Source organism: Papaver somniferum, chromosome 10 (genome assembly GCF_003573695.1).
Source record: "Papaver somniferum cultivar HN1 chromosome 10, ASM357369v1, whole genome shotgun sequence".
NCBI lineage: Eukaryota > Viridiplantae > Streptophyta > Magnoliopsida > Ranunculales > Papaveraceae > Papaver > Papaver somniferum.
The window spans coordinates 129,214,862-129,233,617 of NC_039367.1; the positions used below are offsets into that span (position 1 = coordinate 129,214,862).

An 18,756-nucleotide genomic window follows, 5' to 3' on the forward strand; every position below is an offset into this window, starting at 1 on the left:
ATTGAGGTTTATGCTTCACCGTTATTTAGTAAATGAAGTTCTCTATAATATTACATGCATCATGCAGTACTGATATGATTTCGTTTAGGATCACGTTTATTAACGTTCAGTATATATGTTGGTGTTGAGATTTTGGTGGGTTATTTTGCAATCTTATTAAATTACACTAATAAAGTCTTCCAAGATCAACGATCCCAGAAATGAACTTATCAGAGACTGAGAAGTCTCAAAAACAAAGTATAAACTTCATTTTCTTTATCAAGCACTCTCTCCGTTTCTGAATAATAGACTGGTTTATATAAATAATTGTTTCAAAAAAATAGGTTGGTTTCTTAATTGAGAAAACTTCTTTTGATGACAAGTGTCATGTGGACCATTTCACTTTATTTCTTTTGCTGACAAGTGTCATGGGGACCGTTTCACTTCACTTCTTTTATTGATAAGCGTCATGAGAACCACTTTCAATGATTAGTTCTTTTAATTTCCTTAATTTTCTCTAAAAACAAAACTAATCTATTAATTAGTAACGAAGGAAGTAGAAAATAAGGAAGCAACATCGTTGAGTGATAGTAAATCCTACTCCTTTGGAAGCACAACTCAACTGCGAGGTCATCACTGTAGGGAAAACAACGTCTAAAGACCTAAACCTTCGGAAATAGCAGGAAAAAACCATACCTCGTGCCGTTACGGCACGAGCCATATCCTAGTATGAATTATAATGTGTTGTATGTTTTGCAAATCATCCATTTCATTCATGCTCTGGCGTTCGACGTAGGGAAAGCAACAACGAGCACAATAACACTTTCAAATGCTTTATTCTTTTGTCCAACCAATTGGATAAGGGACTCATCATCTTCGGATAACTAATTTGTTAGTGATACTGTGTATGTTTTCTCCTCGGTATCAAATGTATATGATGTTGATTTAAGTCGCTTCATCCAAAAGATTCTACACACAAAAAATAAAATATAAAAAAATCATGTGTTTAGAAACATTCCTTTCTTCATTCGACTCTGTATAATTTAGATGCTTTAATAGTTCAGTTTTATATTCACCTGCCAAGTTACATGATTTGGTCAAACAACCACCCTGATAAAATCTATCGCTCATAATTTTTCTTTCTATTTAATTTCATTTCACCAATTTTTTTTTTTGGTAAATCCAAATTATATTAATAAAGAGCAAAAAATACAACATTGTTCATAAGAAAAGAAGTAAGGAACCCCAAAAACTTACAAACTATTTAAAGCGAAAATAGATTACATTTGGTAATTCAATGGCATTTATAAAATCTGGTATATTATCAAAACTAAGACCTTCTTCATTTTGTAGCAAGCATCCTTTTTTGCTAACGCGTCAACAGAAAAATTTGCTTCTCTAAAAATGTGAATAAAACGAATGTTGTTATACCTTGCTCTAACAGATACCCACCTACTCTGAATGAACCAAGGAAGATCCAAAATATTACCAGAAAAAACCGTAACCGCAGCCAAAGAATATGTACGAATGCAAACATTTCCTATACCAAATTTGAGTGCCCACTCCAAACCAATAATGACACAAAAGATTTCAGCCAAATAGTTTGTTTGAATCCCAAAACCAACCCACATCGCACCCAACACACTTAAATCAACACCACGAGCTATAGCACCAACCCCGGCTATACCCGTATTTCCCCTAGACACTCCATCCCAGCAAAGCATAATCTCATTAAATTCTGGTGGTTCCCAAAAGCATTCAATAAGCTCCAACACTTTAACCTTCCTATGTACCACTCTAAAAAAATTCGCGATGCATAATTCTTCTACATTGTTGTACATATTACCCTTAAGTCTCTTATTTTTTTATTTTTTTTTGCTCAATCAAAATTGTATTTATTAGCTATTATCAGTACAAAATGAGTACAAATAAGCCAAAGGATTTTATCAACACAAAATAAGAACAAATAAGCCAAAGGCTTTTACATAAAGATGGGAAAAAAAATCAATAAAATCTATAGTAAGATTGTGAGGTTGATTCTAAACTGAAAGTATCACTCTCTGTGTAGATTTTGACAATGCCTGCTCCCATATTACTCCCCTGTTTGGCTATTTTATCAGCTGTAAAATTTATCTCCCTGTAACCATGTTCAAAATCATAGTCCAATAAAGTAGCACAAACTTTGTTCCATATTGAGATAATAAACCAAGGCAAATTATTGCTTTTAAAGGCTAAGATGGAAGCCTGTGAATCTGATGAAGCATACCTCCAAATGGTTATTCTGTACAACCCACTCACCTGCACAAACTATTGCCATTATTTCAGCAAAGAAATTTGCTGCAACACCAATTCCACCTGCTACAACTATTAAGAACTTCTCTTCACAATTCCTTGCAACAAAACCATATCCTGCCACACCTGGATTCCCTTTTGAAGCTCCATCACAACAAATAAGAATTCTTGGAGCAGTTGGTAAGGTGAAGAAGATTTCCATTATTCTGACATTATAAGTTTCCTGCATTTGATACCAAAACAACTCAGAATCTGGAGATCATAATCTTCATTCTTCATTGATCCTTTCAACCTTATTTCACATTCCCCTGTTAAGAAAATAATCTTGCTTTTTATCAATTCAAAATTCTCCGCCTCTTCATCAAAAACAATGTTATTTCTCAAGAACCATATTTATCTCAGAATTAGAAAAGCAACCACTATCAATAATTCTTTTATCACAGAACTTTTGTGATTTGCCATCCCCATAATGTCATGGAAGTAACTTGGATTTTTAAATTTGAAGACTGTACCAATCCAGAGCCATGATCTATTACTGAAATCACAGCTCCACAAAATGTGATCCAGAGTTTCTTCAGTTTTTTTGCACATGCATCATCTAGAAGCTAAATGTCTTCCCCTTTTCTTCAATTTATCATCAGTTGTACACAGTCCTCTAACAATTTTCCAAACATTGCTGGCCACTGTAGGATGAACACAAGCATTCCACATTGTTTTAAATTCATTCTTGGCAGGGTAGATATCCCTAATGCACTGAACTGCAGATGCTACAGTGAATTTATCTGTAGTTGTACCACTCCAAATCATTCTGTCTTTTAAACCATCTACTACTGGTAATTCAAGTGGATCAAAAAACTCAAGCAACTCAGTAGGAATATTCCATTCACCATTAACAAGAAGAGAACTGACCTTCAAGTTTTTATGTAAGTGCATATATTCATTCTTAGAGAAGAGAATATTCAGTGCTTTGTCCTTCACCCAGTTATCTTCCCATACTTATATGTCATTCCCATCACCCACAATCCATCTTGTGTTGTTATTAACATCAGTCATAACAGATTTTAGACCAGGCCAAATGGAGGAATGTTTGTAGTAAGAAATCCAGGTACCATCTTTAGACTTGAATTTGGCTTGAAAAAACTTGGACCATTCTTCCTTACCTTGTTGAATCTTCCATGGTAGCTTCATTAGTAAAACTCTATTGATAACTTCTAATCTTCTAATACCAAGTCCTCCTTCCTCCAAGGGAGAGCAAACTTTTCCCATTTTAGTGTAACAACTTTCCTTACAGATGCATCTCCTGACCAAAGAAAATTTCTGATGATTTTTTCACATTCTCTAAGTACACTCTTAGGCCACTTGTAGATTGACATATTATATACAGGGATACTGCATAATACAGTTTTAACCAAAGTTAACCTTTCTTGAAATACTAACATCTTTCCCTTCCACCCAGCAAGATTATTTTGAATCAGTTCAACCACATTCCACACATGACATGACTTTACTCTTCCAGGAAAAAGCATTACACCTAAATATTTGTCAGGAAATTTTTCTAATTGCATCTGAGCTTCCTCAGCAATTTCTTCCTTTCTAACTTGAGAAGTTCCTCCAACAAAACACCTCCTTTTATTTACACTGATCACCTGTCCAGAGGATTGTTGGTATTCCATAAGAGTCTTCATTAATCTTCTAAGATTTCTCTTATCACCATTGCAAAATAAAAACAAGTCATCTGCAAAAAATATATGTGTTGGACAAACACCATTTCTATTTACCATTGGTATTAATTTCTGTTCCTTCACCATATTATTTAATGCCCTGCTTAGAACATCCTCAGCTATAATGAAAAGAATGAGTGACAATGGGTCACCTTGTCTCAACCTTCTGTAACTGAGAAATAGCCTTCTGGTCCACCATTCACCATGACTGAAATTCTTGCAGAAGAGAAGATTAACTTTAACCAACTTATACATTTTTCTGAGAAGCCAATTCTTTTCATCACTGCAAACAAAAATTCCCAGCTTAGTGAATCATAAGCTTGTGTTATATCAATCTTTAATGCTACATTACCACCTCTTCTTGTTGTGTTTAGTTCATTCACCATTCTCTGAAGGCAAAACAATTTGTTCTTGTATAGTTTTACCCTTGATAAAAGCTCCTTGCTGTGGATTTATAATCTTGCATAATAAGCTGCTAATTATCATTGTCAGGATCTTAGTAAAAATTTTGAAGAAGAAATTAGCTAGACCAATGGGTTTAAACTGATTTGGTTTCTTTGCACTCTGAACTTTAGGAAAGAGAACCAAAAAATTTGAATTAAGCCCATTTGGGATATATCCCCTTCTCCAACAATATTGAATAGCCAAGACCACATCAGTACCAATTATTCCCCAGCATTTCCTATAAAACCAACCTCCAAACCCATCAGGGCCAGGAGAACTATCAGTATCCAAATCATAAACAACAACCTTGATCTCAGATGCACAAGGAATATTATCTATAAAGCACCTATCACCAGCATTTAAAATTTCAGGAATAGAGTGTAATAAATCATCTGAAATTTGCACCTCATTGAATTTGAATTTCGATCCAAAATTCTTTACCAGAACTGATGCAATTTCTTGTTGAGAGGCCACCATATTTCCATCTTCATTTTCAATTTCAGAGATATGGTTATGAGCTTGTCTTATCTTCATATTGTTGTGGAAGAATCTTGTGTTGGAAGAAGCACCTTCCTTCAACTACTTGACTCTGGATTTTTGGTACAAAATTTCTCTTAACTGGCTTGTCATTAACTGCTGAATTCCTCTTGCTGTAACTAATTCATTTGATAATTGAATGTTATCAGGATTGTTATCAGAATTTAAGGTGGCTTTCAGTACATTCTCATCAGCTTGCAGCACTTTTGCATTCAAATCTCCAAAAACTTCCCAATTCCATTTCTTCAAAATAGTCTTCAAGGTCTTCAGTTTAGACATATAAATAAAGATTGGTGTACCTTGCACTTCTCTTTTCCAAGCTTCTTCAACCACTTGCAGAAAGTTGTCATGAGATAACCAAGCTTTCAGAGCTCTAAAAGGAACATTATGGGTTTTTGGAATTGATTTATTAGCTCCACACAGGGACTATGGTCTGAAACACCTCTAGCTCCTACATTATATTCCTAGTGAGGATATATATCCAACCATTTAGAATTGTAAAAAGCTATGTCTAAATAACATAAAATTATTTTCAAAGCAGCTCTATTATTGCACCAAGAGAACTCAATACCAGTTTTTGGTGCACTTATTAAACCACATGAACTCAAACAATGATTAAAATCCATCATAGTTTCTCTTAATGGATGTCTGCCTCCCTTTTTTCATTCATAGACAAGACTGCATTAAAGGCACCAATCACCATCCAAGGAAGATTATAAGTATTTATCATCTCCAATTCCTGCCACAGAAGTTTCCTATCCAGAGTAAGATTAGCACCATGAATTCCAATAATTAGAACACCTTCAAATTTGACAGTTATAGCTTGCTGAGTACTGGAAATAACTTGTGGATCAGATAAAGCAAAATCCCAACATAACCAGATATTACCTTTCTTTTCATCACTACTATTATGAATTATACTATTTTTCATACCCACCAAACTTAACATCTTAGCATACTTTGAAGTAACTCTTACTTTTGGTTCAACAATACAAACCAAAGAAGGACAAAAATTTTTAACTATACTTTATAACTTGAATTTGGATTTTTTTCTCCTTAAGCGTCTTATATTCCAAAATAACACTCTCATTTAGAAGGAGATTTTGGAATAGGAGGACGTTTCCTCCCATTGTCATTTTTACTAACATGTTTTGCATCTTGTTTTCTTGTAATAACTTTTGGTAATTCTACTTTTTTAGGAACCTCCAATATAACTTCTTTCACAGCTGGGAGTATCTTGACAACATTTGTATTAGAAGAAAGACCAATTTCAAGCATTCTAGATGTCTCTAAAGGAGGGAATTCTTTAATTGAATCAAGAGCTGGTTCCACCTCCTTAAGAACTTCAAATCCCCCAGAAGTCAATTTATCCTCCTCCCTATAGTTTTGGAGTAGTAACTTCTTGAGATTGTTGAGAATCATAAATACCAACAAAAGAATCTTCAGTATTAGGCTGACAAATATCAAAGCCAAAGAGTAAGTTTTTATCCTCTTGTTTTTTTTTCTTCTACCAGAAATATTCTCAGAAGATAAATTTTCTTTACCACCTTCTTTTTGAGTTGATTCTTTCCTTTTGATTCTGCATTCATATACCAAATGACCAACCACCTGACAATAAGAGCAAAATTTAGGAATCTTAGGAATGAGAATCTTCTGTGAGAAACCTCCATATTTAGTCTTGACCCATACTTTATCTGGAATGGCTTTAGCAAGATCAATCTCAACCAACGCACTAGCATAATAACCAATTTTCCTTTGCACAGTAAAATCATCAACCTTTATTGGTCTACCAAAAGCTCTCCCAGTGTCTAACGGAATCTTCTCTGTCCAATATTCAATACTTAAACCTGGTAATTGAAACCAAACAAAAGCAGTAAAGGTTTTTTGATTTGCTGGTTTAAAATTCGGTTCCCAATTACGAAGTTTCACACTCTGCTTCTCAACCTCCCAATATCCAGACCAAACATGGTATTTATCTTCTTCATTTTCAAGTTTGATAACAAAAAATACTTTACCCAAAGGTATTAGTTGACAGTTACCCTTAATCTTCCATTGTGATTTCAGAGATTTTTCAGCAATTTCCAATGAAAACTTCGAAAAATCCAATCTACTTATTAGGATAAATCGCCATTCATTAATACAAGTATCTATATCTTCATCTGAAATACAAACTTCAGGTTCATCCATTCTACGTTCATCTGAATTTTTTGTAGAATCACCAAAAAAACCAGATCCAAATTTTTTCCCATCGAAACTTTGTTCAATGGTTTTTCAAACTATAAACTAGATTCAGACAAATTTAAACCAAAAACTAGAGTAAACAAGATGAGAACTGCCGCCTATCATTTATGAATTCAAGAAAAATCACCTGAAATTAATGAAGAGCACAGAATTCAACAACAGAAATTTTTGATTTTCTTCAACTGAGTTGATCGCCGATCCTCACTCTCTCCTCAACTCGCCCGGTTCAAAAAGGGGAGAATTAATGTGTAGTGTACCCTTAAGTCTCTTAGAAAAATCATGAACTTAGGGTAAGGTGACCTTAGGGTAAGAAGGGGTAGAGAAAATTCCTCGAGCCAATGTCCGAGTACCAGGCGCTACGGCGCTGAAGTAACTCATGCCATACTCACAGGAAAAGCTCGAACGACCTTCTACAAAAGGGTACTTGTACCCGAAACCGACACAGGTAGGTAGGTAGAGAATACCTGGGGGCGCGAGACAACTCTCTCTAAGGAACTCGGTAAAATATCCCCGTAAATTCGGGAGAAAGGGTGCCTCCTCACAAAGAGGGTCGCAGTGACCAGGCCGGGGCAACTGTTTACCAAAAACACAGGTCTCCGCAAAGTCGTAAGACCATGTATGGGGGCTGACGCCTGCCCAGTGCCGGAAGGTCAAGGAATTGGTGACCTAATGACAGAGAATCCGGCGACCGAAGCCCCGGTGAACGGCGACCGTAACTATAACTGTCGTAAGGTAGCGAAATTTCTTCTCGGGTAAGTTCCGACCCGCACAAAAGACGTAACGATATGGGCACTGTCTCAGAGAGAGGCTCGGTGAAATAAACATGTCTGTGAAGATGCGGACTACCTGCACCTAGATAGAAAGACCCTATGAAGCTTTACAGTTCCCTGGGATTGGCTTTGGGATTTTCCTGCGCAACTTAGGTGGAAGGCGAAGAAGGCCTCCTTCCGGGGGGTCCGAGCCATCAGTGAGATACCAATCTGGAAGAGCTAGAAATCTAACCTTGTTACAGGACCTACGGGCCAAGGGACAGTCTCAGGTAGACGGTTTCTATGGGGCGTAGGCCTCCCAAAAGGTAATGGAGGCGTGCAAAGGTTTCCTCGGGGCGTACGGAGATTGGCCCTTGAGTGAAAAGGCATAAGGGAGATTGACTGCAAGACCCACCCGTCGTGCATGGACGAAATTCGGCCTTAGTAATCCGATGGTGCCGAGTGGACTGGCCATCGCTCAACGGATAAAAGTTACTCTAGGGATAACATGCTGATCTTCCCCAAGAGTTCACATCGACGGGAAGGTTTGGCACCTCGATGTCGGCTCTTCGCCAACTGGGGCTGTAGTATGTTCCAAGGGTTGGGTTGTTCGCCCATTAAAGCGGTACGTGAGCTGGGTTCAGAACGCTGTGAGACAGTTCGGTCCATACGCGGTGTGGGCGTTAGAGCATTGAGAGGACCGGGAAGGACGCACCTCTGGTATACCAGTTATCGTGCCCACGGTAAACGCTGGGTAGCCAAGTGCGGAGCGGATAACTGCTGAAAGCATCTAAGTAATAATCCCACCCCAAGATGAGTGCTCTCCTATTCCGACTTCCCCAAAGCCTCCGGTAGCACAGCCGAGACAGCGACGGGTTCTCTTCCCCTGCGGGGATAGAGCGACAGAAGTTTTGAGAATCCAAGAGAAGGTCACAACGAGACGAGTCGTTTATCATTACGATAGGTGTCAAGTGGAAGTGTAGTGATGTATGCAGCTGAGGCATCCTAACAGACTGATAGACTTGAACCTTGTTCCTACATGACCCGATCAATTCGATCAGGCACTCGCCATCTATTTTCATTGTTCAACTCTTCGAAAACACGAAAAAACCATTGTTCAACACTTTGACAACATGAAAAACCAAAAGCTCTGCCCTCCCTCTCTATCCAAGGGATGGAAGGGCAGAGGCCTTTGGTGTCCCCTCCAGTCAAGAATTAGGGCCTCACAATCACCAACCAATATAATAAATATGCTTTTTTCTCATGTCTTTATTCGTTCATGGTTCGATATTCTGGTGTCCTAGGCATAGAGGAACCACACCAATCCATCCCGAACTTGGTGGTTAAACTCTACTGCAGTGACGATACTGTAGGGGAGGTCCTGCGGAAAAATAGCTCGACGCCAGGATGATAAAAAGGTTAACACCTCTCATTCTTATTACTTATTCAATATGAAAACAAAAATGAAAAGGTTGTTTTCTTCAAAACCCCAATTATGACATCCCTTCTCTCCCACTTCACACCTCGGAAGGCACCCTTCTTCTAGGGATAAACGCGCTTTCCACATCTTCTTAACCCGAAGTGAAATGGATGAGGAAAGGTTACTTTTTTAGGGTACTCCCGAGAACAGATCCTGTGGAGATGGGGTGGGTCCTGTAGCTCAGAGGATTAGAGCACGTGGCTACGAACCACAATGTCGGGGGTTCAAATCCCTCCTCGCCTACAACTGGCCCAAAAGGGAAGGACCTTTCCTTTACCTCTGGGGGTAGGAAAATACTGATCGGGATAATGGACCAAAAATTATGTAACTTGGGTGTGAGTCTTTTGTCGAAACGGAATGGTCTTACTTTTTTTTTTTTATTTATCGCGAATGATTCCATCATGAAAAAAATTCTGCCCGACCCGAATCCATATTCTTCCTCAGTCAGGCTTGGGCTGACTAGCAGAGCAAGTACAAGTATTAGTAGCATCGCAAAAAAGCATGACTCGTCATTAATATGTTTTCTCACGGTAATTGTAGCCTCTCGGGAGAATCGATGACTGCATCTTTGATGCACTGCTAGTACTAGTACATCTGAGAATGATTAATTGGCTAGTTATAAATATCCCCAGGGCTATGGAACAAAGGATAATCCCGGATCTACACCGAGGTATTGACGGCGATTCTCAAATATTGTAGAACAGAATGTGATACGATGGGATAGAGTGAAATAGAAATAAAGACATGGAACGGGTTACCTACTCCTATGGTCAACGCGAGCCCTTTCATTTCATTCTGAATTCTTTCATCCAGAATGAATAAAATCTCCCCAAGTAGGATTCGAACCTACGACCAATCAGTTAACAGCCGACCGCTCTACCACTGAGCTACTGAGGAACAACGGGAAATTCGAGCTCATAGAGTTCAATTCCCATTCTCAACCCATGACCAATATGAGCCCGAAGTTTCATTCGTAACTCCCGAAACTTCTTCATAGTGGCTTCGTTCCATGCCTCATTTCATAGGGAACCTCAAAGTGTCTCTATTTCATTATATTCCATCCATATCTCAATTCCATTCATTTAATATCCCTTTGGTATCATTGACATAAGAGATGTCGTTTCTAGTCTATCTGTTTCTGTTTCTACATATGGAAAGTTAAGAAATCATCATATAATAATTGACAAATTGCAATAGAAAAGAAAAAAGGGGGTTTGTGATGATTTTGAAATATTTTCTACTAGGTAATCTATTATCCTTATGCATGAAGATAATAAATTCGATCGTTGTTGTCGGACTCTATTACGGATTTCTAACCACATTCTCCATAGGGCCCTCTATCTCTTCTTTCTCCGAGCTCGGGTTATGGAAGAAGGAACCGAGAAGGAGGTATCATCAACAACAGGTTTTATTATGGGACAGCTCATAATGTTCATATCGATATATTATATGCTTCTCCATCTAGCATTGGGTAGACCTCATACAATAACTGTCCTAGTTCTACCGTATCTTTTGTTTCATTTCTTCTGGAACAACCACAAAAACGTTTTTGATTATGGATCTACTACCAGAAACTCAATGCATAATCTCAGCATTCAATGTGTATTCCTGAATAATCTCATTTTTCAATTATTCAACCAATTCATTTTACCGAGTTCAACATTAGCCAGATTAGTCAACATTTATATGTTTCAATGCAACAACAAGATGTTATTTGTAACAAGTAGTTTTCTTGGTTGGTTAATTTATCACATTTTATTCATGAAATGGGTTGGATTCGTATTATTCTAGATACGAAAAAAATAATTCTATTAGATCGAATAAGTACCTTGTGTCATAATTGAGAAATTTTATGGCTCGAATCTTTAGTATTCTCTTATTTATCACCTGTGTCTACTATTTAGGAAGAATACCGTCTCCAATTGTTACTAAGAAACTAAAAGAAGAAACTGCCGAAACGGAATAAAGGGGGGAAAGTGAGGGAGAAACAGATGTAGAAATCGAAACAATTTCCGAAACGAAGGGGACTAAACAGGAAGAAGGATCCATCGAAGAAGACCCTTCCCCTTCCTTTTGTTCGAAAGAAAATTCGAAGTTGCAAATACTTAAACTTAAAGAAGATAAAGACCTCCTCTGGTTTGAAAACCCTCTTGTTACTCTTCTTTTTGACTATAAACGATGGAATCGTCCAGTGCGATATGTCAAAAATAATGATCAATTTGAAGATGTTGTCCGAGACGAAATGTCACACTATTTTTTTTTTACATGTGAAAGTGATGGAAAAGAAAGAATCTATTTTACATATCCACCTAGCTTGTCAATATTTTTGGAAATGATAAAAGGAAAGATACCTTTGTCCACAACTGAAAAATCCTCTTCTGAAGAATTGTATAATAATTGGGTTTATACCAACGAAAAAAAATAACATAAACAACGCATTTTTCAATAGAATTGATGCTCTAGAAAGGGGTCTCTGAAACTGGATGTACTTGAAAAAATGATTAGATTATGCAATGATGAGACTGAACAAGACTGCCTGCCTGAAGGGTATGATCCTTTTTTGAACGGAACCCGCTGCGGAAGCGAAAAAAAAAGTATTTAACTCAAGTTTGAATATGAATGAGACTTTCTCAGAAGAAGGTTGGATTTGGATAAATAAATTTCATAATATACTTCCCACAAACTACCAAGAATTTGAAGAAAAAAAGGAAAAATTTGAGGGAATATACTTCCTTCCAGAAGAAGGAAAACTTAATTCAGAAAATAGAACGAAATATTTATTTGATGCGGTTACACCCGATAAACATCATCAAAGAATAATAAAGGAATCCACTGGAATAAAAGAAATACGTAAAGAAGTTCCTCAATGGTCATACAAATTGATTACCAGTTTGGAGCAACAAGATGGAACAATTTTAGAAGAAACGGCTGAGGATCATGAAATTAGGTCAAGAAAGGCCAACCACGTAGTCATTTTTACAGATACCAAACGTACAAATAGTACAACGAATACTAATGATGAATTAGAAGAAGTGTTTGTCCTACGTTATGCGCAAGAATCGGATTTTCGTCGAGATATAATCAAAGGATCTATGCGTGCTCAAAGACGTAAAACAGGTATTTGGGAACCGTTTCAAACAAATATCCATTCCCCCCATTTTTTGGACAAAATCTTGTAGATGGGGAAAAACGATTTGCTGGTTTTCTAGGGAACCAAGAGATGACCGAGCGATCGAAGACTCCTCAACCGAGCAAACTGCCTAACCTCAAACAAATGCACTGCACGGGAGTGCTTTTAAGTTCGAGAGATCTATATGTAGGACTCCGTCCTAAACCAAGTCAATGGCCGTTCCAGAGTCAATTCGATCACAAAGAGGGAAGAGGGTTGATATGTAGGAGGGAAGCTGACAAGTGTGTGAGGACAATGGTAATCTATGAATGTGTTGTGGGTTTCTGCAAATGATGAATAAGTTTGAGTGATTGAAAGAGTGTTGGTCACACGTTTCTTAGTTATACGATGGATTGTCTGTTCAATATCTCGTGGATTTTCTGTGTGTTTTTCGTACTGCCTTTCAATCATGGACTCAGAGACTTATTTATATTGCTGGAAAATGTAAAACATATTGATCTCCAGTAAGTGTGACAGATGCTCGAGTGAAAGAGTGGGAACGTGGGAAATCGTGGTTTCACTAGTTCCTCGTACGTGAGAAGGTTGGTTAATTGTCCACCCACTAATTTTTTAACTCCCTCAACTGCTTGCACGACTTACTCACATTTCTCATCGTGGATGAACACACGTGTTGTAGGCCTCCAGACCAAAACCCTAATGGATATCCCCCATGTGACGTGATTGATGTCTCACGAACGTGGATTTGACTAGTCAGGCGTTTGATTTGATTAAAAAATGGGTATAAATTTGTTCAGTGGAGCATTCATGGATCCAACGTCTTCTAGGACACAGTTCTCGAATAAATGTGATAGTCTGAGTAAATATTACTCCAGCAATTGATCGATAAATTACTGTGAATCGAGCATTTGAGCAAGTATTGCTCACTCGATGAATCACTGAATATTGATAACTGGATCAATATTTGAACAATTGAGCGAGTATTGCTCGTTCAGTGAATTAATGAATATTGATAGTTGGACCAATGTTCGAGCAGATGAGCAAGGGACCGAACCTTGGTGGTCGTGGGACCAATTTCCAGTCGTTTGAGAGAGTCCCAAGTTGGTTGGAGAGAGTTTGGACCCAATATGAGCAACTGCTAGTAAATTAGGACAAAATTGTGAATATATGTGGGACCGGCTCCTTGCAAGCCTTAGGGATGGCCTTGGTCATTCAAGGAAGCATACCCGTGTCATCACGGTGTCCATGTCTTAGTCCTGAGAGTTTTGGTATTTTCTGACGATCGTTCGAGCAATGTTTTGGATTTTCAGAAGAGTTTGATCTTGACTGAAACTCTCAATTTTTGCTCGAATGAGCAAGAAGAACTTTTCACATGCGACAGATAATTTGAGAATATTAAAATAACGATATTTTAATTTTTGGCGTGGGAAGCCTAGTCGGTCGAGTGACCATTTGACTTTTTGGCTTTTCCATGGTTTGAGCAATATTTGAGAACTTATTGAAAAACTAGGGTTTTCAGTCAAACGATGGAGTTCCATGAGATGATGGAAATAATAATATGAGAAAATAAGGAATTGTGAGGTGTGGGACCGTCCACGGCTAGGGCATGGCCGTCCGGCTAAGTGGCCCGGTCCCGTGACACCTTTCCTATTTTTTGTTGATGAAAGTATGGAAAGCTAAGAGTTTCTCACAAACGAGGGAGTTTGCTCAAGTGAGGGAAACCCTGTGAGATGAGGGAATAAAATATTAGTGAAATAAAATAATGGAGGGGACCGGCCACAGCATGACCGGACGGCCGGTAGGCCCAGTCCCACGCCTCTAGCTTATTTTATTAATTATTATTTTATTTCCATGAGTTGCTCGTTTGTCCGTACTTTGATCGTTCGTTCGTGTATTTGGGTGTTCGTCTGTGCATTATTTGTCAAGTACACATGTACCATTTTCTCAGGACTTACTCGATGACGGTCAGACGCCCGATTGTGGAGTATTTATTACTAATTCATGAAATTCTGCTGGGAATGATTCATGAAACGGAATAATAAAATGAGTTGAGCATCTATTATTAATCCATGAAATCCAGTCGGGGAATTCAAGGAACGGAGTTGAAAAAGCCTGGGTCTAACAACACCACCCAATATTTCGATTAGCAATCTGTATGGACTAACTCCGAAATACTTTGCTAGAGAATCAACTAGACAGTCAGACTCAATCTAGATTAAAGTATCTCAAGGAGTTAATATCTCTCACTTGTTTTGATTTACTCAAGCTAAAACAATAGCGAGTCTTTAATCAAACACAAGTAATAACTTGGATGGTACCAAAGACCAATATCCAAGTGTTAATCAATGAAATCAACAACCACAAGGTCGGATCGCTAATAGATTAAACTTTAACGTACAACCTGTATTATTTCAATTATATAACAAATATAATGCGGAAAAGAAATAACACAAACACCAGAAATTTTGTTAACAAGGAAACCGCAAGTGCAGAAAAACCCCGAGACCTAGTCCAGATTGAATACACACTGTATTAAGCCGCTAAAGACACTAGCCTACTCCAAGCTAACTTCAGACTGGACTATAGTTGAACCCCAATCAGTCTCCCACTAATTCAAGGTACATTTGTACTCCCTACGCCTCTGATCCCAGCAAGATACTGCGCACTTGATTCCCTTAGCTGATCTCACCCACAACCAAGAGTTGCTACAACCCAAAATCGCAGATTTGATAATAAACAAATCTGTCTCACACAGAAAAGTCTATCAAAGGATAAATCTGTCTCCCACAGAAAAACCCTAGGTTTTTGTTCCGTCTTAAGATATGAAATCAAGGTGAACAGGAACCAATTGGTAATCCGGTCTTATATTCCCGAAGAACAACCTAGATTAATCAATCACCTCTCAACAGTCTTACTTGAATACACAAGAGGACGTCGAGGAATCACAAACAGTGAGACAAAGATGTTTGCGAATTCTTTATCTTTCCTATCGAAGAACTCTCATGATCTCAAGCCAATCAATAAGATTGTACTCGTACGATAGAATATGCAAGATCAGATCACACAACTACGATAAAAGTAGTATCGGTCTGGCTTCACAATCCCAATGAAGTCTTTAAGTCGTTAACCTGGTTTTAGAGAAGAAAACCAAAGGTTTGAGGAGGATCGACTCTAGCGAGCGCACTAGTAACACACAGACGAGTGGGGATTAGTTTTTTCCCAATGCTAGATGTCTCTTATATATAATCTTCAAATCAGGGTTTTGCCTTAGTTACAAAGCAATCAATATTTACCGTTAGATGAAAACCTGATTTAGATTCAAGCTAATATTTCTCAACCGTTAGATCGAAAACTTAGCTTGTCACACACACTTGAGATATACGTTTACTGGGTTTGTAAAAACCGTGCCCAAACGTGTACGTGTATGTTGGTTCAATATAGTAACCCAAAAGGTCAACCATATGAGAATTTCATATTAACCTTTTTCTTCTTCACCATAACTAGTTCAATTGACTCAAATGAACTAGTTAGAGAGTTGTTCAATTGCTATGAGATCTTATGTAACTACACAAGACACAATTGAAACAAAGATGATTCGATTCGATTGAATCGGCTCATGAAATTTGTAGCCACGGTTTGCATACTGCATTCCTTAGTAATTTAAGTTTCATGTTCATAGCACATCTTTAGATCATAACCCAATCAAGTACGCAAAAAAGTTCGCGGAATTAAGACAATCGGCAGAGTTTTCCAAACTCAGCAGAAAATCTCAGCAAGGAGACTTCCGCCAGTTCGCGGACTAGGTTCGCGGACTGAGTTCACAGACTAAACACGCAAACGATTTTTTGGAAAATCCCAGCAGAAATTCTCGGCAAGAGAACTTCCATCAGTTCGCAAACTGAGTTCGCGGACTTGGCAAAGCCAATTCCTCCGGTTTCTCTCAATCAATAAAGTTCGCAAACTTCGAATTAAGGAATATGACTTATGCACATATGTGTTTCCACACAATGCTTATATCCATCATTGGTTATATAGACCTAAACTCTCATTCCAACCATTGAAACATTCTTAGAGGACGTTATATAGTTGTTACACTATTTCTCGTCAAAGCGATTTTCAAAGTGATTGAAACATTATGACTTTCGTCATTAGGAGAAGATAAACCCGATCAAAGAGAAACGCTTTACCAACACATGATTTCGAGATATAGATAGGCGAGATATACTCGGATCGAAATATCAAATGTGTATGATCCAGTCTATATAGCATACGAATTTTGTCTCATAATAAGTAAGATATAAAAGAGATAGACTTTTGAGTAATAGATAAGTTCAAGTCTCCACATACCTTTTTGTTGATGAAGTTCCACAGATCCTTGAGTAGATCTTCGTTGTTGTATGATGAATCTCCATGAAGTCCTTGAGATCAACTACACTTTTCTATCCTAGTCCGAGACTTATCTATGCATACTAGAAATCAAGACTCATAGTTTTGATCACTAACATTGACAAACATGCTTGAGATAGCAACGCATGAGAGGTCGACCGAGCTATGCACTAATAGAAGTAATGAGATAAAGTGATTATATATTAGTAATCCATGGGATTAGTCGGGGATCAGCCTTGGAACGGTGTAATAAGATAGAATAGATTGTCTTCTAGAAATTCAGTCGACGAATGTCACGGTAGAATTAATCTATTGTAGAATCGAGATATGAGATAGTTGAGGCATCATACTCGTTCTGAAAGGTGCATAGTCAGGGAACAACGTGCAGCGTTGTTAACGTCCTGAAGCGTTTTTCCCTCTCAACAAACAATCGGGTATGGAGAGCCGCCTGAATCTATATACGGTCTCTCTACATAGTCAGGGAACAACGAATGAGTGTCACCGACGTCCTGAAGGCATTTTTCCCTCTCAACAAACAATTATATATGGAGGACCGCCCAATCGTTCTTCTATGTAGAGTCAGGTCTCTCTATGTAGTCAGGGAACATCGTGTGTCACCGACGTCCTGAAGGCGTTTTGCCCTCTCAACAAACAATTATGTATGGAGGACCCAATATTTCTTCTACATAGATAGACATGATGAAATGCGTATCATAGAACGATCAGATAGTGGGAGGCCTTTCGAGAAACATATTCATCGTGGCTCTGAGAGGTACTCGATCAGATATCGTGAAAACAGTTCACGGATCTAAAAACACAAATCGTCACATGGGTTCCTGAAGCCAGGTCAGAAACATGCAGTATCGTGATTTTATGATTTTAGACCTTGCTGAAAATCCACCATCAACGTTAAGTCCCCTGCTTAGTGAGGGACAGTCATGTTCCACAGTAAGCATTAGATGGTAATTTTCCAGTTAAACGAGATAAGTAGTCGGACTTAGTCGTACAAAGGCATTTTCAGAATCCCTGATTTGCTCCAATGATGTCATGTACGAGCAAACCATAGGTAAAGACCCTGACATGTGATAGAGTGTCGTCCCATGGTCACAGAGAGACGAGCCACTGCTGATTTGGATGATCAAACGTCCAGTTTTGGTCGGTTTAGCGTTTGCGGGCCCATGTCCAAAAAGGAAATCCATGCTTTATTAGGTTTTGGAAATAAAATAGATATAAAAGGGAAGAGACCCTAATTTTTTTTTTTGTTTAAGCTAACCGTCCACCCTCCTTTAATCTCACGCCCGTGAGAGTGTTTTTTCTTTGACGTTCGCCGACTATCACTCCACCGCCGGCAGGATTCCGGCCGGCGCCGACCAAGGTAATCCAACCCCCCCCCCCTATTTTTTTTGTTGTGTTCAGGTTCATCTATGGGTTTTTCAAAACAAAATTCCATGTACATGCATGCGTAGGTTTTATGGAAATTTATTTTAGCAAACAATCGTTAGTCCGTCTGTTGGTTTAGGGATCGAACGATGATCCGTAGTATGATAAGAACACATTTATGTTTTGAAAGCAGACCTGGTCCAGTAGTTTCACGAAAGCCAAAATTTTATTTTCAAAGCATGAATATTTTTGGGAACGTATGCTCGTTCGCTAGATAAAGTAGTACACAATAATCCCTATCATTAGAGAAATTTTAAAAAAAAAAATTGTGTCTAATAAAATGTTGTTCGTAAACTTTCATGGAAACAAATTTTATTTTGGAATATGTGGACTTATGCAGGATAGACCCACCTTGACGAA

The 18,756-nt window shown here is 38.1% G+C and overlaps 1 protein-coding gene, 1 non-coding gene and 1 pseudogene across 2 annotated transcripts; 1 reads left to right on the forward strand and 2 right to left on the reverse strand.

Moving 5' to 3' along the window:
* Window positions 1-1,283: 1,283 nt before the first annotated feature.
* On the reverse strand, window positions 1,284-1,820 carry LOC113316209. The gene has a single exon (XM_026564429.1). It carries the CDS (start codon window positions 1,818-1,820, stop codon window positions 1,284-1,286), a length of 537 nt encoding a protein of 178 aa, XP_026420214.1.
* Window positions 1,821-10,268: 8,448 nt separating this feature from the next.
* Window positions 10,269-10,340, reverse strand: TRNAN-GUU. The gene has a single exon. It is a non-coding gene; the product is annotated as a tRNA-Asn (tRNA).
* Window positions 10,341-10,707: 367 nt separating this feature from the next.
* LOC113316210 lies at window positions 10,708-11,409 on the forward strand (annotated as a pseudogene).
* Window positions 11,410-18,756: the final 7,347 nt, after the last annotated feature.

Excerpts from the sequence above, each read along its gene's own strand:
- LOC113316209 (XM_026564429.1), bottom strand. The coding sequence starts at position 1,820 with ATGTACAACAATGTAGAAGAATTATGCATCGCGAATTTTTTTAGAGTG.